At 46.2% G+C, this 26469-nt stretch overlaps 1 protein-coding gene across 3 annotated transcripts in view; it reads left to right on the top strand.

Annotated features, from left to right (window-relative positions):
- LOC147105284 (differentially expressed in FDCP 6 homolog) overlaps positions 1-7408 on the top strand; it is a 200855-nt gene extending 193447 nt beyond the window's left edge. For 2 of the 3 annotated variants that reach the window (XM_086011478.1, XM_086011477.1), the window contains one exon: positions 5578-7408. In XM_086011478.1, coding sequence (XP_085867604.1) covers positions 5578-5888 — 311 coding nt within the window. In that variant the 3' untranslated portion in view covers positions 5889-7408. The remainder of the gene's footprint in view (positions 1-5577) is intronic. The other variant, XM_086011479.1, reaches the window with a different exon arrangement.
- Positions 7409-26469: the final 19061 nt, after the last annotated feature.

Here is a 26469-nt window from a genome sequence, read left to right as displayed (position 1 = left end):
AGGAGATATTTCATAACTCTCAACAAAAATATATTCCAGTGAGAAAGAAAGATTTTAAGAGAAGGGAGCACCATCCGTGGCTAACTAAGGAAGTAAAGGATGGTATCAAATTGAAAATGAAAGCGTACAATGTTGCCAAGATTGGTGGGAGACCAGAGGATTGGGAAATTTTTAAAAACCAGCAAAGGATGACTAAAAAAATAATAGAGAGAGAAGATCAATTATGAGAGTAAACTGGCAAGAAACAATGGCCCAGAAATTCGGCTCTCCACGGGTGCGTACGCACGGGGTACTCACCCGTAGGCCGAATGGAAGTGACGGTTTCCTAGATGCACTGCGCATGCGCGGGAAACCGGCACTTCTGATCCTCTGAACGAAGGGGTTCAGAGGTCAAACACGCGCGCAGGGGAGGCTGCGCGTGTGCTTTGAACTTAGTTTTTTTTTACAGGTTTTCACGCGAGGTTAAGCCTGCAGGATTTACACATTTAAAAAGCAGGCGTAAGGCCTGCTTTTTACAAGGTAAGTGGTCAATTAATTAAAATTAAAACATTTTTTCCACAGGTTTATCATTTTTAAATACTTTAAAGCAAGGTAAGTTTATTTTTAGCCCCGTTTTTTATAAAATTATTTTTTTCAAAAATTTAAATTATTGTTTAAAATAGTTCTTTAATGTAATTTATAGTTTATTTTAAAAGTGTGATGTTTTTTAAAAATTTATTTGAAGTTTTACTGCTATTTTGGGGCCCGTAGTATTCATAAGTTTTGACAGGTCTTCCTGTCAATCTTATGAATGGGCTTTTCCCTCTTCCGTTTGGCTGCCCATGGCTCACGTGATCCCAGGGGACGCATCGCACTAACTAAGCCCCTGGGACACGCAAGCACAGCATGCCGGCAGCTGGAGCAGGCCCCGGAGCGGAATTCCACAGGGCCCTACAGCTCAACTGCCGGCGCGCAAGGTAAGTGCAGGTCGGGGGGCTTGCACCCGCGGGAAGCCCCTGACCCGAATTTCTGGGCCATTAAAACAGATAGTAAGAGCTTCTACAGGTATATAAAAAGGAAGAGGGTAGCTAAAGTAAACGTTGGTCCCTTAGAGGATGAGACAGGGGAATTAATAATGGGGAACGGGTAAATGGCAGAGACTCTGAACAAATATTTTGTATCTGTCTTCACGGTAGAAGACACTAACAACACCCCAATAATGGATAATCAAGGGGCCATAGGGAGGGGGGAACTATAAAGACAATTACTATCACTAAGGAAATAGTACTTGGTAAAATAATGGGACTAAAAGATGACAAGTCCCCTGGACCAGATGGCCTGCATCCCAGGGTCTTAAAAGAAGTGGCTGCAGAGATGGTGGATGCATTGGTTGCAATATACCAAAATTCCCTGGACTCTGGAGAGGTCCCAGCGGATTGGAAAACCGCAAATGTAACACCCCTATTTAAGAAAGGAGGGAGACAGAAAGCAGGAAACTATAGACCAGTTAGCCTAACATCTGTCGTTGGGGAAAATGCTGGAGTCCTTCATTAAGGAAGCAGTAGCAGGGCATTTGGAAAATCATAATGCAGTCAGGCAGAGTCAGCATAGTTTTATGAAAGGGAAATCATGTTTAACAAATCTGCTGGAGTTCTTTGAGGAGGTAACGAGCAGGGTGGACAAAGGTGAACCAGTGGATGTGGTGTATTTGGATTTCCAGAAGGCATTTGATAAGCTGCCACATAAAAGGTTACTGCATAAGCTAAGAGCTCACGGAGTTGGGGGTAATATATTAGCATGGATAGAGAATTGGCTAACTAACAGAAAGCAGAGAGTCGGGTAAAATGGGTCATTTTCCGGTTGGCAAATGGTAACTAGTGGGGTGCCACAGGGTGCCTCAACTATTTACAATCTACATTAATGACTTGGATGAAGGCACCAAGTGTAATGTAGCCAAGTTTGCAGATGATACAAAGATGGGTGGGAAAGCAAGTTGTGCAGAGGACTCAAAGAACCTGCAAAGGGATATAGGCAGGCTAAGTGAGTGGGCAAACATTTGGCAGATGGAGTATAATGTGGGAAAGTGCGAGGTTATACACTTTGGCAGGAAAAATAAAAAAGCTAATTATTATTTAAATGGAGAGAGATTACAAAATGCTACAGTTCAGAGGGACCTGGGGGTCCTTGTGCATGAAACACAAAAAGTTAGCACGCAGGTACAGCAAGTAATCAAAAAGTCAAATGGAATGTTGGCCTTTATTTCAAAGGGGTTGGAGTATTAAAGTAGGGAAGTCCTGCTTCAACTGTACAGGGTATTGGTGAGACCACACCTTGAGTACTGCGTACAGTTTTGGTCTCCTTATTTAAGGAAGGATATACTTGCATTGGAGGCAGTTCAGAGATGATTCACTAGGTTAATTCCAGAGATGGAGGGGTTGACGTATGAGGAAAGGTTGAGCAGGCTGGGCCTATACTCATTGGAATTTAGAAGAATGAGAGGTGATCTTATTGAAATATATAAGATACTGAGGGGGCTCGACAAGGTAGATGCAGAGAGGGTGTTTCCCCTCGTGGGGAAATCTAGAACTCGGGGGCACAGTCTCAGAATAAAGAGTCGCCCTTTTAGAACTGAGATGAGGAGAAATTTCTTCTCTCAGAGGGTCGTAAATCTGTGGAATTCTCTGCCCCAAAGAGCCGTGGAGGCTGGGTCATTAAATACATTTAAGGTGGAGATAGACAGATTTTTGCAAGATAAGGGAGTGAAGGGTTATGGGGAGCGGGCAGGGAAGTGGCTTTGAGCCCAAGATCAGCCATGATCTTATTGAATGGCGGAGCAGGTTCAAGGGGCCAAGTAGCCTATTCCTGCTCCTATTTCTTATGTTCTTATCCAGGGAGCTCTGGCTTTGGTTGCCCTACATTTCCCCCTCGTGGGAATGTACATCGACTGTACCCGAACCATCTCTTTAAAGGCGGCCCATTGTTCGATTACAGTTTTGCCTGCCAATCTTTGATTCCAGTTTACCCGGGCCAGATCCGTTCTCAACCCACTGAAATTGGCCCTCCTCCAATTAAGTATTTTTACTCTAGATTGCTCCTTGTCCTTTTCCATAGTTAATCTGAACCTTATGATGCTATGATCACTGTTCCCTAAATGTTCCCACACTGACACTTGCTCCACTTGACTCACCTCATTCCCCAGAACCAGATCCAGCAATGCCTCCTTCCTCATTGGGCCGAAAACGTACTGATCAAGAAAGTTCTTGATCAGACTTCAGAATTTCTTCCCCCTCTCTGCCCTTTACACTATTACTATCTCAGTCTGTATTAGGATAATTGAATTTCCCCATTATCACTACTCTATAGTTCTTGCACCTCACTGTAATTTCCCTGCAAATTTGCTCCTCTATATCCTTCCCACTAGTTGGTGGCCTATAGAATACACCGAGTAGTGTAATGGCACCTCTATTGTTTCGTAACTCTAACCAAATAGATTCTGTCCAAGACATCCTCTCTCTCCAGCACTGTAATACTCTCCTTAATCAATATTGCCACCCCACCATCTTTCTTTCCTTCCCTATCTTTCCTAACACCTTATATCCAGGAATATTTAGTACCCAATCCTGCCCTTTTTTGAGCCAGATCTTCGTTATCGCCACGACATCATATTCCTATGTGGCTATTTGCGCCTGCAGCTCACCAACCTTATTTACCCTGTTTTGTGCGTTTATAAACCTGAATTAGACCTTGTATTCTCTCTAAGTCTGACCCCACCTAATACCGTACTATTTCTTACTCTAGTGCTATCTGTCTCTCCCAATCCTTTGTGCGCCTGGTTTCTCCTTTCTAATGCTACATCCTGGTGCCCATCCCCCTGCCAAATTAGTTTAAACCCTCCCCAACAGCACTAGCAACCCCCCCCCCCCCCCACAAGAACATTGGTCCCGGCTCTGTTGAGGTGCAACCTGTCTGGTCTGTACAGGTCCCACCTCCCCCAGAACCGGTCCCAATGTCCCAGGAATCTTAAGCACTCCCTCCTGCACCAGCTCTCCAGCCACGCATTCATCTGCTCTATCCTCCCATTTCTGTACTCACTAGCTCGTGGCACCAGGAGAAATCTGGAGATTACTACCTTTGAGGTCCTACTTATTAATCTCTTTCCTAGCTCCCTAAAATCTGTCTGCAGGACCTCATCCCTCTTTCTACCTATGTCGTTGATACCAATATGGACCGCGACCTCTGGCTGTTCACCCTCCCCCCTCAGAATGTTCTGCTGCTGCTCAGTGACATCCTTGACCCTGGCACCAGGGAGGCAACATACCATCTTGGAGTCACATCTGCGGCCGCAGAAACGGCTGTCTGTTCTCCTAACTATTGAATCCCCTACCACTATTGCTTTTCTGATCCTCCTCCTCCGCCACCCCACCCCCGTACAGCTGAGCCACCCATGGTGCTGTGGACTTGGCTCTGGCTGTACGCCACAGAGGAACCATCGCCCTCACCAGTGAATACCGGTTAGAGAGTGAGATGCACTCTGGGGGACTCCTGCACTACCTGCCTGGACCTCCTTGTCTGTCTGGTGGTCACCCATTCCCTCTCTACCTGCACATTCTTAAGCTGCGGGGTGACCACCTCCTGAAAGCTCTCAGCTTCGTGGATGCACCGCAGTGACACCAACTGCTGCTCAAGCTCCGCAACCCGGAGCTCAAGCTCCTCCAGCTGACGACACTTCCTGCACATGTGGTTGTCCAGGACACGGGAAGCATCCTGGAGTCCCCACATGGCACAAGATGATTCCACGGGACTGAGTTGCCCTGCCATGCCTCTATTTAATAGATTGTTAACTAACTTAACAAAAATAAACTCAAGACTTAAAAAAAAACAATCACCATCTACTCACCAATCTGCTCCTTCCCTTGTGCTGAAGTCACTTTAGGTTTTGTTTACCTCGCTCCCTCCGGGCTCCAGGCTCTCGGGCCTATCTTCATCTCCGGCCGCTCCTCTCGCGCTCTCCTCCTTCCCCCTCTGCTCCGAATTCCCACTCTCTCCAAATTCCCAACTTTAGCACTCTGTTTAAGATCACTCTGTGCAGATATAAAATAAAAATAATTGGGATTAAAATGTCATAAAACTGTTACTGAGTAACCATCTGTGTGGGAGTAGGCAGGGAATTCCCTTTCGGTCCTGCTTTTGATGAAACCCCTAAACAGCAGTTCATGAGTTAGTGTCCTTCCACCACCCCACAAAAACAAACACACACACACACACACGTGAAAAGGTATCAGCAAAAAGCAGAAACGGCTGCCACTGGTAGAGTGTAATGCTGCAGGCTGCTGTTTTATTCTCTGACGGTGGGTGGGCTGAGTTCTCAGCCTGCTCCTACAGACCATCAATTCAGTTTCTGCATTTCTGGCCTGTAGGGACCTTTCTGCATATGTGTGCTTATTCAGGAGATTAAACAAGTTGAAAAAGAGTCCCTGCTAGTACAACTTGTAAATGGTCCAGTGGAAAAGCCAGGCTGCAGAGACAAAAGAGCTTTTATCATTTCACACTCTGTTATGCATGTAAACATTCTCAAAATGCTTGCTTATGTTGCTGCAGATAAACGGCCTTCGTCAGGAAGCATCATTGTGCCTAGTTTTCGAGGCGGCGTAGGAGGACAGAAGGATGGAGGAGTAAAATTATCGGCAAGAGCTGATGAAAAAGGTAACGCAACTGCCGATGAGTGTGGGAAAGAGAATCTCCATCGATCATTGTCAAACTGTCCTTCAAACGCAAGCTCAGTTGTGGAAATGGAGACCACGGCTTTAAATGGACAGTTGAAAAGAAATTCAATGGAAGTGAGAAACCCAATTCAAAGATCGCCCACAGAAGATCTGGAGCATACTCCAACAAAGGAACTTGTGTGGTAGTCTGGATGAACCACCAGGAGGTGTTTGAGTAGTTGGTATTCCATCACTTCCCATTGGACAGTAAACATCACATCACCAAGAGCAATCTCGTAAAGTTCGGCGTCACCAATGAAAAGAGTGAAAGACAGACGGCAAGACTGAAGTCAGCCATAATCTTGAGCTTCTTCCACAGGGATAACCAAGTCACTTCCGACAAAATGATCTCAACTTACCTGAAGCCATCAGCTATTGTTTGCATACAGTAGAGAGCAGTGCTTAATGTATCCTTGGGCCGAGAATAGACTGGTGACCAAAAACTTGAATTTAAGATTGGAACTTTATCACGTTCCTACACCTGCATGCCATAGCACAGTTTGAGGATTTTTAAAAAATCTTTTAATTGGCAAAAACATCTGTGTTAAAAATGGATACCATCTGCCCAGTTTTGAATGAGCTGTCTGGAAATGGCTTAAATATAACCGGACAACCAAAGTCTGCTTTTAAAATAGAAGTACAATTTTTCCGATTTGTTCATATGTCTTATAATATGGATGCATTACTTATTAATGCTATTAAAGTTTTCCATTCATTTCTATTAGCAACAAAGCAGTCCTCAGAACTTAAGCCCTGACCCATCCCTATTGTGCTCACTATCTGATTTTGATTTGAGAAGTCTAAAGTCGCACTTGCCTAAACTTGCCAGTGTGTGTCATCCAAAGTCAGACTGGACGAGGCAAGCACATCTTAAATCAAAACAGTTCAGACCCATTGTAAACTGGTTTGGAGCGCTGAGTTCGTAGGACTTCCATCTCTATGGTGTTAGAAACGTGAACATGAGGAACGTACGTATCAACTGCTTCTTCAATGGCATTGCACAAATTTTGGTTTGACTCTCTAATTTTGTACAGGAAGTTTAAGTATGGGATACAGGATAAAAGGCGCTTCTGCAATTCGTAAATAAAGACAAGCCTCATTTCTGCTATATGCTTTCAAAGGAACGTGTCCTTTATTTTGGGCTACAGTCAGAAGAATTTCAAATCATCTCAACGTTGCTTTTATTTTTGTGCTTCAATTTTGTAAAATATATATGCAGTTATTTTTAATAAATATGTAGTTCAAATACTGCACTGGGGTTTTTTTAAGTGAAGGGTAGGTACTGGCTAACTCCAGAAGTATCTATTGAAAAAGGTAGGTTACAGTTTGATACAGACTGGGATTTGTAAAGACAGAAGATGTGTTTGTGTATAGTTTGTTTATTGACAGATACAGCCTGCCTTACAAAGTATAACCAATGTGATTCCATCATTTAAAAACTGTCGCTTAATCCACAGTCAGACCTAGTTTGGATACTGTCTCCATGAGTAAAATTCCAGTTAACCAACTGATTGAGGGTCAGAATTGCAAACTTGTTACAGCTGTAGCCAAATTATCCCTGTTATATTATATAAACGTTCCTTTTAAATCATCTAAATGATGCAGTAATTCAGAAAAGCCTGTACAGTATTTGTTGCATTTCTACTGTAATAAAGTAGTTTTCTTAAGATGTGTCGTTCAATGTCTATGTTTCTGCACAGTCACAGAGCTGGAGGGACAGCTGGTTATTGTCCTGTCGGTTTGTTAATCACTTCTCCTCAAATTTCAAAACACCAAACGATTTTCTGTTCATTGCTACATAATTCATCTCATTTAACTTCAAAATAGCCTCTTGATTAAAGCACTTGAGAAGGTCACAAATAATTTAACTTTATCTTTTAGACATAGGTACCAGCGTGGGGGGGGGGTGGAGGGTAAGCAACTGCTGAACAATGTTAAAACTGAACCTCCGATGCAGGTGGTTGTCTCTGTCAGGGCAGGCTCACTAGTGAAACGTGTTGGCCAACAGCCTGCCTGTCCTTTGCAGCCAGTTAAATGATCAGATTCCGACTTGCAAGGAACTACCCCCCTCAATCACCGCAGCTGTCTGGGCTCTGCTAAATTTGAGTTAGCTAATTCAACTGACTGCAAACTCGAACAAGCCATGGGATGTCTATCAGTGTTTCAGCAGCAAGTCCTCCCCAGCCAAGGCAAAGGTAATTGAGATAGGCAGGTTGCCAGAACTTTGCCACAGGTTGGTGAACAAAATTAGGGCACATGGATTGAGAATTGGTTAACAGACAGATAACAAAGAGTAGGGATAAACGGGTCTTTTTCAGGATGGCAGGCTGTGACTAGTGGGGTACCGCAAGGATCAATGCTTGGGCCCCAGCTATTCACAATATATATATATCAATGATTTGAATGAGGGGACTAAATGTAACATTTCCAAATTTGCTGATACAAAGCTTAGGTGGCTGTGTCAGTTGTGAAGAGGCTTCAAGGGGATCTCGACAGGCTCAGTGAGTGGGCAAGAACATGGCAGATGGAATATAATGTGGATAAATGTGAAGTTATCCACTTTGGTAGAAAAAACAGAAAGGCAGAGTATTTCCTAAATGGTGAAGGATTGGGGAATGCAGATGCTCAAAGGGACCTGGGTGTCCTTGTTCATGAGTCACTGAAAGTGAATGTGCAGGTGCAGCAAGCAATTAGGAAGGCAAATGGTATGCTGGCCTTCATTACAAGAGGATTTGAGTACAGGAGTATGGAAATCTTACTCCAATTATATAGGGCCTTGGTGAGATCATACCTGGAGTATTGTGTACAATTTTGGTCTCCTTACCTAAGGAAGGATATACTTGCCATAGAGGGAGTGCAACGAAGGTTCACGAGATTGATTCCTGGGATGGCAGGACTGTCGTATGAGAAGAGATTGAGTAAACTAGGCCTGTATTCTCTTGAATTCAGAAGAATGAGAGGGGATCTCATTGAAGCATACAAAATTATTACAGGGCTTGATAGGGTGGATGCTGGGAGAATGATTCCCTTGGCTGGGGAGTCTAGAATCAGGGGCCACAGCCTCAGGATAAAGGGTAGGCCATTCAGGACTGAGATGAGAAGAAATTTCTTCACACAGAGGGTGGTGAATCTTTGGAATTCTCTACCCCAGAGGGCTGTGGAGGCTTAGTTATTGGGTATATTCAAAACAGAAGTCGATAGATTTCTGACTAGTAAGGGCATCAAGGGATATGGCGATAGGGTCGGTGAATGGAGTTGAGGCAGAAGATCAGCCATGATCTTATTGAATGGCGGAGCAGGCTCGAAGGGCCGAATGGCCTACTCCTGCTCTTATTGCTTATGTTCTTATGATAACCCGTGATTTTTCTGCGAATCTCAAGATACAAATTTTCTCAGCTTTGGCGAGCCTCAATGACTTGATGAGGTGGTTCCTGGAAGGTGGTATATTTGAATAGTATCAATGCACCAATCGGAGAAACATAATTTATGCGCCCAGTAAGTTCTCGAGTGTCAGGTACACGCTGACCAGAAACTGCAGCACGGGGAGACTTCAACAACTATAAATCTGGGGAGTTGGATCTTCAGGAATCTGGCGGGCAGGAAGAGACCAAGCATGGGGAACGAGGTGGGCAAAGAGAAGCAGGCAGAGCAGGGGAAAACAGATAGGTTGGGAGAGGCAGGTAGAGTATCAGGAATTGGATCAGTAGAAAGGCGGAGCTTTGTGAGCCGGCTGTGTGGGTGAAGCAATTGACTCAAGTTAGTGTCCTGAGCATTGAAGTTAATGCATCAGAATTTGAATACCAAGACTACTGCATTAATTCCGTCACATCTGGAGAGTGCAACATTTTGTTGTAACAACACATACTGTGGAGTGGTAAAACCGTGTGCCTGTGTCCCATTCCCCATATGGTGAGTTCTTGATTTTAAGAGCCCCTTTGAGGGAGGCGCAGATTCGAAAACACAGGCACTTGTTTCGAAAGAACTCTCAATATACCATCGAACCAATGCAACTCCAAAACTTTTCAGAAAAATTACACACCAAAATTCACAGGAGAATAACAAAGGCTTAGGAAGCAAATCAGAATTAGGCAAACCAACAAAATTAAGAGTGGAGGCATTAAGAGGCATTGTCAATAACCTGTGCTATTTGGAGCTGGTGGAAGCACAGTTTAAATGAGACATACTTAACAAAACGCACGAAAAAGAGCTGGGAAAATGAATTAATATGGGGCAAGGTGTGGAAGGAAGCACATTATACTAGTTTTACAAAACAGTCCATACATAACGGAAAAATTCTGTTCCTCGAGCTTGACCTGCTGGAAATACTCAGCATCTCGAGGAACAGCACCTCATCTTTCGATTAGGCACTTTATAGCCTTACGGACTCAACATAGAGTTCAACAATTTCGGATCGTGACCGCTGACCCATTTTTTCAGACAGCAGCTGTTGGTAATGATTCTGATATTCCCATTTACACCTCCTCTAGACCCACCTTCTGTTTCCTTACTTATCCCATTACCATCCCCTTTTGCCTTGCACCATCATCCTTTTTGTCATTTAATCACTCCTGCCTTCCACCCTATCGCAGACCTTCCCTTTTGTTCTTTCCTCCCCTCCCCCACTTTCCCTGCCTCTATTCTTGCTTAAAACCTGTTCCATCTCTAACTTTTTCCAGTACTGACGAAAGGTCATCGACGTGAAACATTAACTCAGTTTCTCGTTCCATAGTTGCTGCCTGACCTGCTGAGAATTTGCAGCATTTTCTGTTTTTATTTCAGATTTCCAGCATCCACAGTATTTTGCTTTTGTCCTTACATGACACGTGGGGGGAGAAATTGAGTACAGCCCCATTTGGGGTGCCAGCCTCGCCAGGGCGCTAAAAGTAGTGCCCCGGAAACATTCGCGCCCCCGCACCGGAAATTGAGTGGTTGCACCCCAAAGGGAAGCGTGGCACTACTGGAGGCACCCCGCATCCCTCTTGGGGCGCTGTGAGTGAATATCGTGGCGCTACGTGCCGCAGCGCCACACGCTGCGGCACGTCGCGCTGCGGTATTGCAGGCCTTCCCTTCTTAAAGGGGAGGGGCCTTGTGCAGCGCGATCTGGGGCCCAGCTGGGCCCCCGAGGATCGGGAGTGCAGGCAAAGGAGCCCGGCACCGAAGAGAAGTGCCGGGCTCTTGGAGCGCAGCCGCCACTCCGCGGGGGGTGGGGGTTCAGGAGGCCGGGGACGGGAGCACAGGCAGGTGCTGGCAGGCAGCCAACAACAAAAATGGTCGCCCCGCACATCGCCTTTAATTTGCGCCTTCCCGGCCACAGGTAGGCCCCCCTGAACCGGTCGGACATAGCGTCCGGCAGTAAATCAAGGGGCGCTGCCGAATATCGCAGCCAGGGCGTTGCGCACACTGATGACGTCACTGGCAGTGGCGCAGCGCTAACGGTTAGCGCCACCACTAACGTCCCGCGGAATTTAGCGGGAGGCGTGGGCAGTGCCGCGCCCGGGCGCCAGTTGGCTTGCGGCCCTCTTAAGGCGCTAACGGGTGGCGCAACCTACTGAATTTCTCCCCCTTGATGTAAAGTAGCTTTTTTCGGAATAGAGACCTAGAGCAAATAATTATCAGCATGGGCAGTTTTGGGGGAATTATGAAAAACAATGCAAGATATATAAAGTAAGTTATTGAGTTATATTTAATCATTGATCTATCGTTGATGCTCTCGGATACGTGGACAAATGATTATTAGGAAAGGTTCAACAGAACTTATTTTTCTTCTATTGGCAAAGTGGTTCACATTGCAGTCTGGAAGTGTCAAATACTGGCCAGCACCCAACAATGAAGAAATACATTTGTGGATATTGAGTACCCAGAAAGAATAGTTTTTTGAGAACAAAGGGAAAGCAAGATTTCTATGCCATGGATAAGTGCGGGTTGTAGTAAAGGAATAGAATAGCAGGCAATCTGTGCAAGTGTAAAACAATTTGCAATGTGTGATTGGAAATATGGTGGGATGGGGCACCCTGATTGCTCTGTGAATTCATCCACTGAATAGCTAAGCCACGCAGACCTAGATTGGATCGCAGGTCTGTGCGGAATTAGCTGATCCTGTTAGATTCAGCACCTCTGGGTTTGGGAAGAGGAAAATGGCAGAGTTGCTGCAGCCGATCGGTACTCAACGACTCCTGTACATTTGTGGTCATTGGGTGGGAACTGGATCAAAGTAGGCTGTGATTCTCTCCCCTCCCCCAACAGAATTAGCTGCCTACACTTGCCAAAGGTTACACACAAATAATGACCACTTGGCCAAGGTTCCAGAGTGTGTCCACCAGATTTGGTGCCCCAGCAATGAGTCAATGACCTCTGGCTAGGAAGGAAGGAGAGAGGAAAAAAACTAGTGGAGTAAAAGAAGCATTGGCAGATAATCTGTTTACGTATTTGTGAAAGAGAAAAGGCGGGATCAATCAACCAGAATTCCCAATCCTGATCACTGTCCAATGATCCCAGTTGGAAATCACGTGTGATTGGATATCAGGTAAGAACAGGATCAGGGATCCGTGATCATAGGAACAGGAGTGGGCCATTCAGCACCGACAGCCTGATCCGCCATTCAAATTAGACGATCTGTGCTTCAACTCCACTATCCTGCTGACATTTACTGTCGAGCTTGAAGATTGGCCACTTGAGAGAGATTTGGGAAGAAAGGGGAGATAATTGACTATAGGGAGGCGGGAACCCCTGAACTCACATAAAATGTTGTAGATTTTAAAAATACCAGCCTTACATATTCTAGTTAATAATGATTGAACATCATTTCCCTTTTCTTTAGGTAAATGAAATATCATAGTTCAACTATACAGGTGAACTTTCACTTCTACTGCCAGGTGTAAAATCGCACGGGTGTAAATCGGACGGGCGTAAATCGGACGGGAGTAAATCGGGGGATGTAAATCGGGCGGGTGTAAATCTGGTGGGTGTAAATCGGGAGGGTGTGTAAATCGGGCGGGGTGTAAATCAGGCGGGGTGTAAATCGGGCGGGTGTAAATCGGGCGGGTGTAAATCAGGCGGGGAGGGGTGTAAATCGGGCGGGGTGTAAATCAGGCGGGGTGTAAATCGGGCGGGTGTAAATCGGGCGGGTGTAAATCGGGCGGGGAGGGGTGTAAATCGGGCGGGGAGGGGTGTAAATCGGGCGGGGTGTAAATCAGGCGGGGTGTAAATCGGGCGGGTGTAAATCGGGCGGGGTGTAAATCGGGCGGGGTGTAAATCAGGCGGGGTGTAAATCGGGCGGGTGTAAATCGGGCGGGGTGTAAATCGGGCGGGGAGGGGTGTAAATCGGGCGGGGTGTAAATCAGGCGGGGTGTAAATCGGGCGGGTGTAAATCGGGCGGGGTGTAAATCGGGCGGGTGTAAATCGGGCGGGGTGTAAATCGGGCGGGGGTAAATCGGGAGGTGTAAATCGGGCGGGTGTAAATCGGGGGGTGTAAATCGGGCGGGGTGTAAATCGGGCGGGGGTAAATCGGGAGGTGTAAATCGGGCGGGTGTAAATCGGGCGGGGTGTAAATCGGGCGGGGGTAAATCGGGAGGTGTAAATCGGGGGGGTGTAAATCGGGAGGTGTAAATCGGGGGGGTGTAAATCGGGCGGGGGTAAATCGGGAGGTGTAAATCGGGCGGGTGTAAATCGGGTGGGGTGTAAATCGGGGGGGGGTAAATTGGGCATGGTGTAAATCGGGCGGGGTGTAAATCGGGGGGGGTAAATCGGGCGTGGTGTAAGTCGGGCGGGGTGTAAATCGGGGGGTGTATATCGGGCGGGTGTATATCGGGCGGGTGTAAATCGGGCGGGTGTAAATCGGGGGGTGTATATCGGGCGGGTGTAAATCGGGGGGTGTAAATCGGGGGGTGTAAATCGGGCGGGTGTAAATCGGGGGGTGTAAATCTGGCGGGGTGTAAATCGGGGGGTGTATATCGGGCGGGTGTAAATCGGGGGGGGGTAAATTGGGCGTGGTGTAAATCGGGCGGGTGTAAATCGGGCGGGGCGTAAATCGGGCGGGGTGTAAATCGGGCGGGGTGTAAATCGGGGGGGGTGTAAATCGGGGGGGGTAAATTGGGCATGGTGTAAATCGGGCGTGGTGTAAATCGGGCGGGTGTAAATCGGGCGGGGCGTAAATTGGGGGGTGTATATCGGGCGGGGTGTAAATTGGGCGTGGTGTAAATCGGGGGGTGTAAATTGGGCGTGGTGTAAATCGGGCGGGGTGTAGATCGGGGGGGGTAAATTGGGCAGGGTGTAAATCGGGCGGGGTGTAAATCGGGCGGGTGTAAATCGAGGGGTGTAAATCGGTCGAATGTAAATCGGGCGGGTGGTAAATCAGGCGGGTGTATATCGGGCGGGTGTAAATCGGGGGGGTGTAAATCGGGCGGGGTGTAAATCGGGGGGGGGTGTAAATCGGGCGGGGTGTAAATCGGGGGGGTGTATATCGGGGGGGTGTAAATCGGGGGGGTGTAAATCGGGGGGGGTGTATATCGGGGGGTGTATATCGGGGGGGTGTAAATCGGGGGGGTGTAAATCGGGGGGGTGTAAATCGGGCAGGGTGTAAATCGGGCGACTCTAAATCGGGCGGGTGTACATTGGTCGAGTGTAAATCGGGCGGTGTGTAAATCGGGCGGATGTAAATCGGGCGGGTGTAGATCGGGCGGGTGTAAATCGGGCGACTCTAAATCGGGCGGGTGTACATTGGTCGAGTGTACATCGGGGGGTGTAGATCGGGCGGGGTGTAAATCGGGCGGGTGTAATTCGGGGGGCGTAAACTGGGCGGGGTGTAAATCGGGCGGGTGTAAATCGGGCGGGTGTAATTCGGGGGGCGTAAACTGGGCGGGGTGTAAATCGGGCGGGTGTAATTTGCGCGGGGGTAAATCGGGGGGGTGTAAATCGGGGGGTGTATATCGTGCGGGGTGTAAATCGGGCAGGGTGTAAATCGGGGGACTCTAAATCGAGCAGGGTGTAAATCGTGCGGGGTGTAAATCGGGCAGGGTGTAAATCGTGCGGGGTGTAAATCGGGCAGGGTGTAAATCGGGCGACTCTAAATCGAGCAGGGTGTAAATCGGGCGGGGTGTAAATCGGGCGACTCTAAATCGGGCCGGTGTAAATCGGGCGGGGTGTAAATCGGGCGGAGTGTAAATCGGGTGGAGTGTAAATCTGGCGGATGTATATCGGGCGGGTGTAAATTGTGGGGTGTATATCGGGCGGGTGTAAATCGGGGGGGTCTAAATCGGGCGGGTGTAAATCGGGGGGGTGTATATCGGGGGGGTGTAAATCGGACGGGTGTATATCGGGCGGAGTGTAAATCGGGCGGGTGTAAATCGGGGGGGTGTATATCGGGGGGTGTAAATCAGTCGAGTGTAAACCGGGCGGCTGTAAATCGGGCGGGGTGTAAACCGGGCGGGTGTATATCGGGCGGGGTGTAAATCGGGGGGGGGGTGTAAATTGGGGGGTGTAAATCGGTCGAGTGTAGATCGGGCGGATGTAAACCGGGCGGGGTGTAAATCGGGCGGGTGTAGATCGGGCGGATGTAATTCGGGGGGTGTAAATCGGGCGGGTGTAAACCGGGCGGATGTAATTCGGGCGGGTGTAGATCGGGCGGGCAGGTGTAAACCGGGCGGGGTGTAGATCGGGCAGGTGTAGATCGGGGGGGCGTGTAGATCGGGCGAGTGTAAATCGGGGGGGCGTGTATATCGGGCGGGTGTAAATCGGGCGGGGTGTATGTCGGACGGGTGTAAATCCAGGGATTGTTCCGCTGCTGCCCATTTCCAGCTGGCAGTAAATATGTCAAATCACATCACGGTGTCATCTTACAGCGCCATCTAGGGGTAAATACACGGCAGCAGTTCTACAAACTGGTTTGAATGAAATATGTAACAGTAATGTTCAGTTGTTTAGATAACTTATTTGAATCATTGGATTTAATTAATAAAAAAATAATTAATGGGATTAACTCATTAATTGGATATTTGTGGCAAGTTTGGGCCAAATATAACTCCAATGGCTTCTTCTCCCATATCCAAATGCTAATCCCCAGAACTCCATCCTTGATCCCCTCCTCATCATGTTTTATAATCTGTCCCTTGATGGCATCATACAGAAGCATGGGGTCAACTTCCATATCTAGGTGATTGACACCCAGCTCTGCCTCTCCGCCTCCTCCATCAGTCCCACTCTCTAACTGCCTGTTTAACATTGAGGCCTGGATGAGGCATAATTTCTTCCAACTAAATGTTGAAAGAACCAAAGTCATTCTCTTTGGCTCCTGCCAGCACCTTATATGCCGACCAAATTTGGCTCCATCAATCTCCCCAGCTGCCATCTAAGGCTTAACCCAGAGGTTACATTGCTCCACCCTCCGCTCAACTTCCTCACCCACACTGATCCATTACCAAGACAGTTTATTTCCTTCTACAAAACATTACCGGCTTCAGCCTATTTCTCCCCTACTATTGTCGAAACGCATTCTGATCCATGCCTTTACCACCTCAAGGTTTGGCTTCTCCAATGATCTCCTTGTTGATTTCCATCCCTTATAAACTACAACTTATTCAAATCGCCATGGCCCACATTCTCACCCACACAAAATCCCGCATTCCAACCCCTCCATGCCTCAGTGAATTGATTCCAAATCTTCATCTTTGCCTTCAAATCACTCCATAGCCACACTCTACCCGATCTCAGTCCTCTCTAGCTATACGTCTGTTGCGCACCCTCCGCTCCTCTGGCACTGACTTCCTCCCCACTCCCACCCCTTCATCACTGGTGGCTGGTCTTTCAACTACTATCCCTCTCCCCTCTTGAATTCCCATCTAAAACCCCTCTGACAAGCCACCTCCCTCTTGGCTCTTTGACCATGCTCTTGTTGCCTGTCACCCACCACCCCCCCCCCCTCCCATCTCCTAAGCTTTCTTGTTCCATTCTCCCTCCTGCTTGCTGTTTATCTTTCACCCTGTGGAGCACAAGTGACATTTTTCTGTATGTGAAAAGTGTAGTGTATGTACCTTTAAGAGAGAACTACTTTTACAGCTCCTGTATACTGTAGTACCGGCAGTGACCACACCTGTCTATAAGCCTTGAGCATGCCTCTGTACCCCCAGTCTTGAGACTACCCTACTCCAGTAAACACCTGTTGATTGTTAAGTTACAGCATCCGTGTAGTTATTGGAAAACATCATACTCTCCGAATCACGGATCTAACAAAAAGTGCTACAAAAATATAAGTTGTTGAGCACAAGCTCATACTGCAGCTTATAAAGGTATTGTGCACTGAGGGTGGTCAAAGAGTTTTTGAATAAAACTATAATATGGCATGATTCTCAGGCTGAAGTAACTATCTTTGGTTCAAGATATAGCCAACTAAAGACAACTGGGAAAAGAGAAGTAGCAAACAGGGAGTAAGGGAGTACTAACGATCCTGTGTGGCTCAAACAATCACTGCTTGGATCAGTTTGAGGGAAGAGACCTTGAGTTAATCATAACCATATGCTTCTATTGTGGTTATAAATGTGTTGCCTAGCTCTCAGCCTGTGATATGAAGAAACATCTGCTGAATATGCTACACGGCACTTCGTAAAACAGTACAGCTTCTGTTTTTTAAAAGAAAAGTTGCAAAAGGCAATTAAAAGACTTGCTACTTCCAACAGTAAATCAAATCAAGCAGCCTTGTTCTTTTATTGGTGTTTTTACTTGTCAACCTCCCACTGATAGCCCCACTGATATAAAAGGCTATAGATGCATGGAGACACTAATGGCAAATAAATGGGTTCAAAGAAGGTGTATCCAAGACACAACCTTCAGTCATTACAGCCTTCGACTTTGGAATTCTCTTCCTAAACCCCCTTCACTTTCCTCTATCTCTCCTCACATTGGAGAACCTGTGCACTGTGGGACTACCTTCACCACCTGGACTGCAGTGGTTCAACAGAAAGGCTCACCATCACCTTCTCAAGGGCAACTAGGGATGGGCAATAAATGCTGGCCTTGTTAGCGACGCCCACATCCTGAGAGTGAATATTAAAGAAAACATTCTAAAGTCTCTTCCAATCCAAGCTCTTTGACCTTTGGTCACCTCCCCTAATTCTCCAGCTTGATGTCTGTTTCTCTCCCTCCTTTGTGAAACTTGGTGGAGTGTTTTGCTAAGTTAAAGATAACTACATGTCGCTGCTGCTGGTGTCGTTGATCAGTTGAGCCAAATTGTAATACACAAAATAACTTACACCTGCTTCAGTTATGTGAAAGCAGGTCAGCAAAGACGGAATGAAAAAATTAGCACTAACAACAGATTTTCATTCTGAAATTTACCGACCTAAAAAAAGCTGGATTCAGGAATTCCATTCAATGCGGTCAGATTTGCAGATGATGCTGAATTAGGAGGGGCAACTCAGAAATTACATATAGAAGTGGGCAGGACATTGGGAGATGACATTTACTGCAGGCAGGTGTAAAGTGCTGCACATAGGAAGAAAAAAGTACTTCATGGGCTGAGAAGCTCTTTGGGACATCGTGAAAAGCATTATAGAAATGCAAGTTACCTTTTTCTTTCTTAGCCAAAACAATAGGATATAAGTTAGAGAAGGTAATGATTAAACTGTCAGATGCACCTTGACTACTGCATCCAGTTCTGGTCACAAAGAAAGAGCGGTGGAGGCAGAGCAAGGAAGAATCACCATAATAACCAGTGTCAGGGGCCTGAAAAACTTTGCTTTTCTGCCTGAAAAGGAAGGGATCTTGCCGAGGATTTTTTTAAAATTCATTCACGGGATATGGGCATCTCTGGCAAGGCCAGCATTTATTGCCCATCCCCAATTGTTCTTGAGAAGGGGGCGGTGAGCTCCCTTCTTGAACCACTGCAGTCTGTGTGGTGAAGGTACTCCCACAGTGCTGTTAGTTCCAGGATTTTGACCCAGCGACGATGAAGGAACGGTGATATATTTCCAAGTCAGGATAATGTCTGGCTCGGAGGGGAAATTGCAGGTGGTGGTGTTCCCATGCGCCTGCTGCACTTGTCCTTCTAGGTGGTAGAAGTCGCAGGTTTGGGAAGTGCTGTCGAAGAAGCCTTGGCGAGTTGCTCTGGTGCATCTTGTAGATGGTACACACTGCAGCCAATGTGCACTAGTGGTGGAGGGAGTGAATGTTTAAGGTGGTGGATGGGGTGCCAATCAAGTGGGCTGCTTTGTTCTGGATGGTGTTGAGATTTTGAGTGTTGTTGGAGCTGCACTCATCCCGGCAAGTGGAGAGTATTCCATCACACTCCTGACTTGTGTCTTGTAGATGGTGGAAAGGCTTTGGGGAGTGAGGAGGTGAGACACTCGCCGCAGAATACCCAGCCTCTGACCTCTTGTAGCCACAGTATTTATGTGATTGGTCCAATTAAGTTTCTGGTCGATGGTGACCCCCCAGGATGTTGATGGTGGGCGATTCAATGATGGTAATGCCACTGAATGTCACGGGGAGGTGGTTAGACTCTCTCTTGTTGGAGATGGTCATTGCCTGGCACTTGTGTGGCGCAAATGTTACTTGCCACTTATCAGTCCAAGCCTGAATTTTGGGCATGGACTGCTTCATTATCTGAAGAGTTGTGAATAGTGCTGAACACTGTGCAATCATCAGCGAACATGCCCACTTCTGACATGATGGAGGGAAGGTCACTGATGAATCAGCTGAAGATGGTTGGGTCTACGACACTGCCCTGAGGAACTCCTGCAGCGATGTCCTGGGGCTGTGATGATTGGCCTCCAACAACCATAACCATTTTCTTTTGTGCTAGGTATGACTTCAGCCAGTATATAAAATAGTTCAGGGTACAGAAAAAGTTAACCCAGAATATTACTTTAAATTAAATTGTGAACTAGGGGATACTGGTTCAAACAGGAGAAGGGTACATTTAGAATGGGTATCAGAAATGTCTTCACACACAACAAATGATCAACAAGTGAAATAAAATTTTAGATAGTGTAGTAGGGTCAAAAACCCTGGAATAATTTAAGAAACAATTTGCTACAATGATCGAGGGCTGTTAGGATTTTTCAGAATAGATAAATTAATTGGGCTGAAAAGCCTCCGTTATCTTGAGATCCTGTATGTTGTGGGGGATTTCCTACTCCGTGACGTGATAATTCCTGTTCTTATGGATAGGTAAAGAAAGAACTTGCATTTATACAGTGCCTTTCACAACCTCCCAAAGTGCTTTACAGCCAAAGTTGTAATGCAGCCAATTTGTACACAGCAAGGTCCTGCAAAAAGCAATGGGATAATGACCAGATCATTTGTCTTAGTGATGTTGGTTGAGGGGTAAGTATTGGCCAGGACACGGGGGATAACTCCCCTGCTCTTCTTCAAAATAATGCCATGGGGTCTTTTATGTCCACCTGAGAGAGCAGACAGGGCCTCGATTTAACGTCTCATCCAAAAGATGAGACCTCCGACACTGCAGTACTGGAGTGTCAGCCTAGCTTTATGTGCTCAAGTCCCACAACCTTCTGACTCAGAGGCGAGTGTGCTGCAACTGAGCAATAGTTGACACAAGGTCAAATATAATTGTAAAATGCTGTCTAAAACCTGATACAGGGTGTATAAGGGTATAGAAGTGAAGCAGCTGTGGAATTTGTACTTGGGGTTGTTTCTTTGCAGAGAAAGTATGGCAGAGAGTGTTTCCCTTTTGTGTAATTTTACAGCTGGGTTTGGTTTAGCAAAAGAAGATGTATTGTTTGGTCCCTTAGCTGGGTTTAAAACAGATGTTTTTTCAAAGGGATTGCTTGTCGATCACATGGTGAAATGAGCTTTATGGTAGACATAGAAGATAGGAGCAGGAGTAGGCCATTCGGCCCCTCGAGCCTGCTCCACCATTCAATGAGATCATGGCTGATCATCCAAACTCAGTACCCTGTCCCTGCCTTCTCCCCATATCCCTTGATCCCTTTAGCCTTAAGAAATATATCTAACTCCTTCTTGAATATATTTAATGAATTGGATTCAACTGCCTTCTGTGGTAGAGAATTCCACAGGTTCACCACTCTCTGGGTGAAGAAATTCCTCCTCATCTCTGTCCTAAATGGCTTACCCCTTATCCTTAGACTGTGACCCCTGGTTCTGGACTCCCCCGCCATCGGGAACATCCTTCCTGCATCTAGTCTGTCTAGTCCTGTTAGAATTTTATAAGTTTCAATGAGATCCCCTCTCAATCTTCTAAACTCTAGCGAGTATAAGCCCAATCGACCCAATCTCTCCTCATACATCATTCCTGCCATCCCAGGTATCAGTCTGGTGAATCTTCGCTGCACTCCCTCCATGGCAAGAACATCCTTCCTCAGATAAGGCGACCAAAACTGCACACAATACTCAAGGTGTGGTCTCACCAAGGCCCTGTACAACTGCAGCAAAACATTCTTGCTCCTGTACTCAAATCCTCTCGCTACGAAGGCCAACATACCATTTGCCTTCTTAACCGCCTGCTGCACCTGCATGCTTATCTTCAGCAACTGGTGCACAAGGACACCCAGGTCTCGTTGCACTTCCCCTTCTCCCAATCTATTGCCGTTCAGATAATAATCTGCCTGTGATGAAATATGCCTTCATCAGACCTGCTTGTATTTTACCTGCTTGTATTGTGTGAACCACACCCTTTTGTTCCTATTGTGTGTATTGGCTACGCCCCTGTCTTTTGCCATATAAAGGTCTCAGGAGCTGTATGAGTCACTCACTACCAGATGAACCCGATGTGGGAAGACCTGCTATGCTGCTATGTTCTTAGTGATTAAAAGCCTTCAGTTGAATCCTTGTCTTTGAGTCATTGATGGTATATCACTGCCTTCCTGTTTTTGCCACCAAAGTGGATAACCTCACATTTATCCACATTATACTGCATCTGCCATGCATCTGCCCAATCCCCCAACCTGTCCAAATCATACTGGAGTTCCTCGGCATCCTCCTCACAGCACACACGCCCACCCAGCTTTGTGTCATCTACAAACTTGGAAATATTACATCTAGTTCCCTCGTCTAGATCATTAATATATATTGTGAATAGCTGGGGTCCTAGCACCGATCCCTGCAGTACCCCACTAATCACTGCCTGCCACTTGGAAAAAGACCCATTTATTCCAACTCTTTGCTTCCTGTCTGCCAACCAGTTCTCTATCCAAGTCAGTACCTTGCCCCCAATCCCTTGTGCTTTAACTTTACACACTAATCTCTTATGCGGGACCTTATCGAAAGCCTTCTGAAAGTCCAAATACACCACATCCACTGGTTCTCCCTTATCTATTCTACCAGTTACATCCTCAAAAAATTTCAGTAGATTAGTCAAGCACGATTTACCTTTTGTAAATCCATATTGACTTTGCTCGATCCTGTCACTGTTTTCCAAGTGCTCTGCTATTACATCTTTTGTAATGGACTCTAGCATTTTCCCCACTACTGATGTCAGGCTTATAATTCCCCGTTTTCTCTCTACCACCTTTTTTGAATAGTGGGGTGACATTAGCTACCCTCCAATCCATGGGAACTGTTCCAGAGTCTATAGAATTTTGGAAGATGACCAGCAATGCATCTACTATTTCTAGGGCCACTTCCTTAAGTACCCTAGGATATAGATTATCAGGCCCTGGGGATTTATCGGCCTTCAATCCCGTCAATTTCCCAAACACCATTTCCCTACAAATATTGATTTCATTCAGTTACTCCCTCTCATTAGACCCTATGTTCCCCGACATCTCTGGGAGGTTATTTGTGTCCTCCTTTGTGAAGACAGAACCAAAGTATGTATTTAATTGGTCTGCCATTTCTTTGTCCCCCATTATAAATTCCCCTGATTCTGACTGCAAGGGACCTACGCTTGACTTCACCAATCTTTTTCTCTTCACATGTCTATAGAAGCTTTTACAGTCAGTTTTTTTGTTCCCTGCAAGCTTACTCTCATACTTTATTTCCCCCCTCTTAATTAATCCTTTTGTCCTCCTTTGCTGAATGCTAAACTGCTCCCAATCCTCAGGTTTGCTGCTTTTTCTGGCCAATTTATATGTCCTCTCCTTGGATCTTATGCTTTCCCTAATTTCCCTTGTTAGCCACGGCTGAGGCACCTTTTTTGTTTTATTTTTATGCCAAGCAGGGATGAATAAATTCTGTAGTTCATCCATGTGATCTTTAAATGTTTGCCATTGCCTATCCAACATCAACCCTTTAAGTAACATTCCCCAATCCATCCTAGCCAACTCGCGCCTCATACCATCGTAGTTTCCTTTATTTAAATTCAGGACCCTAGTCTCTGAGTCAAATACTTCACTCTCCATCTTAATGAAGAATTCTATCATATTATGATCGCTCCGCCCCGAGGGGCCTCGCACAACAAGATTGCTAATTAATCCTTTCTCATTACATAATACCCAGTCTAAGATGGCCTGATCTCTACTTGGTTCCTCGACATATTGGTCCAGGAAACCATCCCGTATACACTCCAGGAATTCCTCCTCCACAGTATTGTTACTAATTTGGTTAGCCCAATCTATATGTAGATTAAAGTCACCCATGATATCTGCTGTGCCCTTATTGCACGCATCTCTAATTTCCCATTTAATGCCATCCCCAACCTTAGCATTACTGTTTGGGGGTCTGTATACAACTCCCACTAACGTTTTCTGCCCGTTGGTATTTCTCAGCTCTACCCATACAGATTCCACATCATCAGAGCTAATATCCTTCCTTACTATTGTGTTAATCTCCTCTTTAACCAGCAATGCTACCCCACCTCCTTTTCCTTTTTGCCTATCTTTCCTGAATATTGAATATCCCTGGATGTTGAGTTCCCAGCCTTGGTCACCCTGGAGCCATGTTTCCGTAATCCCAATCATATCATATCTGTTTACATCTATTTGTGCAGCTAATTCTTCCACCTTATTATGAATGCTCCTCGCATTAAGACACAAAGGGCTAGATTTTCAGTATAGACAGTTTTGGGGCGCTAAGCTTAGCGCCCACCCGAAGTTATCGCCCGCCCCAAAGTAGCGCCCCGTTGCCGGAAATTCAGTGGCTTCGCCCTAAGAGGTTGGTGGAGCGCTAAAAGAGGCGTTCCACTAGTATCTTTAGGCGCTAAGCCGGCGGTGGAGAGCGCAACACCCGAGCTCGGGCGCAGCGCACGGCAGACACTCTGGTGCCAGTGAGCTCTTAAAGGGGAAGGGTGCATGTATTTTTTTCAAATGCAAAGTCTGGGGGGAAACGGGATGATGATGATGATGATGATGATGAGGAGGAGGAGGTGGAGGAGGAGGAGGAGGAGGAGGAGGAGGAGGAGATGATTGGTGCCCGGAAACATAAATAGACCGTTCACAACAACACTGCTTACTTCCACACAACACATGCAGAGTGCCTTTTGTACGAGTGCCCTTTAATTTGCGCTCCCCAGGGTGTGTTGCGTTCCATTTTACAAACGCTCTGGACGCCAGCCGCACAATGGGACGGTCCGACTGAAGTTTGGATTCGGGGCGGCCAAAGGGCGTTGCACGAGGATGTGACGTCATTTTCTGCGCGCGCATCCGGGCGGCCGCTAAACTTTGCGCCGGCGCTAACGGGCAACTTAATTTGGGGCGGGGCGCAAACTGCGCTGCGCCCAGGCGCTACACGCATAGCGCCCAAAAATCACTTCTCTTAAGGCGCTAACTGCTGGCGCAAGCAACTGAAAATCTAGCCCAAAGCCTTCAGGCTTGTTTTTTAAACACTCTTAGACCTTTTAGAATTATTATTTACTGTGGCCATGTTTGATTTAAACCCTTGATTTCTCTGACTGCCACTTTTGCTTTTCTCCTTCCTGTCTTTTGCTTCTATCCTTGTTTCCCTTTCCTCTGTCTCCCTGCACAGGTTCCCAACCCCCTGCCATTTTAGTTTAAATGGTGGAATGCATGCTGGTTTGAGATGGGTGTATGCATAGATAATATGGTGGTACAAAATATTGTGAGATGTATCCATGATTATATTTCATTAGATGTTAAAAAAGTAAAAAGGGAAAGATATTGAGGGGTTGGAAAGTGTCAAGCATGGTTGTGGGGCAATATTGTATCATTGTGAAATGAACTAAATATTTTTTTCTGAATGAATAGATATTAGCCTAGAACTTACTTTGTGATATTAGCATTAAAATGTTTATCATGTTCATATAATGTTTGCTTCTTTATTTTAAAGGAGGCATAATTTTAAAACAAATTAACAGGTCATTCACCTCATTTACTGCTATGCCCAAAATGGCTGCCGTCTTTGGCTACATAACAGTTACTGCATTTCAAGGTAGTGAATTGTATGTGAAGTGCTTTCAGACATTTCTGAGACATAGTAAGGAGATGATACATGCCAACCTTTCTTTCTTCCTTTGTAGAAGTTATGGTTTGCTTTTCCTGTTTCACTTTTTGAAGATGTAATATGCACTGGGATGTGATGTCTTTGGTCCATGAAGCAAGACATGGTGTCAGAATTCGGCCTGCAGAACTGCGACAAAAAACACAGCCATTGAAATCACTTGAACTTTTGAACCGGGAAGGCAATATGAGTGAAAATTGTCGATGTTGGAATCATCGTTTCCAGCTCTACCTGACTGCTGCTGGAGTGGAAGATAGGTGGAAAACTGCAGTCGTCCCTCTTCCCTCATGTCATTGGAGAAGATGCTTTAGAAGTTTACTAATGTTTATACTTAACAAGGAATAAAGGATAATTTTAAGAGGAAAAAATACTCCAAATGCTGGAAATTAAAAAACGAATGTACTGGAGCATATCCTTGGAGTAGGGGTTCTCCCCAGTCTAATTTCAGATAGAAAGAAAAGAAAGAACTATTTGCATTTATATAGCGCCTTTCACAACCTTAGGACGTCCCAAAGTGCTTTACAGCCAGTAAGTACTTTCTGAAGTGTAGTCACTGCTGTAATACAGGAAATGGAACAGCAAGCTCCCACAAACAGCAATGAGGTAATGACCAGGTAATCTGCTTTTTAGCGATGTTGGCTGAGGGATAAATATTGGCCAGAACACTGAGGAGAACTCCCCTACTTTTCTTCAAAATAGTGCCACGGGATGTTTTATGTCCTCGTGAGAGTGCAGGACTCCCTCAGCACTGCACTGGAGTGTCAGCCTAGATTTTGTGCTCAAGTCTCTGGTAGTGGGACCTAAACCCACAACCTTCTGATTCAGAAGCAAGAGTACTTACCTCTGAGCCAAGGTTGACAGCATAATAGGATGGTGCATGTGCTTCAATTTACCCAGAAAGGACACTATTCCCCAAGGTTAGCCAATATAACAAGGAAGTCGAGACTAAGGGAATCCAGAAGAAGCAGCAGCAGCATGCCAAAGCTTTGCCCTGGGTATCATCCGGTAACTAAAATTAGCTGGCGAAAGGAAATGCGTTTCAATATCCAAGCCCTGCATTGTGAAAACAGAGGCTTAGACCTATGATGTAATCAAGGGAGCCTTGTTCTTCTTAGGCAGTCCCTCGGAACCAAGGATGACTTGCTTCCACACTAAAAATGAGTTCTCAGGTGACTGATGAGTCCAATGCGGGACCTACAGTCTCTGTCACAGGTGGGGCAAACGGTGGTTGAAGGGGTGGGTGGGAGGGGTGCTTGGGTTGACGTGCACTCCTTCCGCTGCTTGCGCTTGGCTTCTACTTGCTCCCGGCGAAGAGACTCGAGGTGTTTGGCGCCTTCCCGGATGCTTCTCCTCCACTTTGTGCGGT

Source organism: Somniosus microcephalus, chromosome 18 (assembly GCF_052327205.1).
Source record: "Somniosus microcephalus isolate GS21.2 chromosome 18, FLI_Smic_1.0, whole genome shotgun sequence".
NCBI lineage: Eukaryota > Metazoa > Chordata > Chondrichthyes > Squaliformes > Somniosidae > Somniosus > Somniosus microcephalus.
The sequence above is the reverse complement of the archived record's forward strand: the minus strand, read 5'-3'. Positions and strand labels throughout refer to the sequence as shown.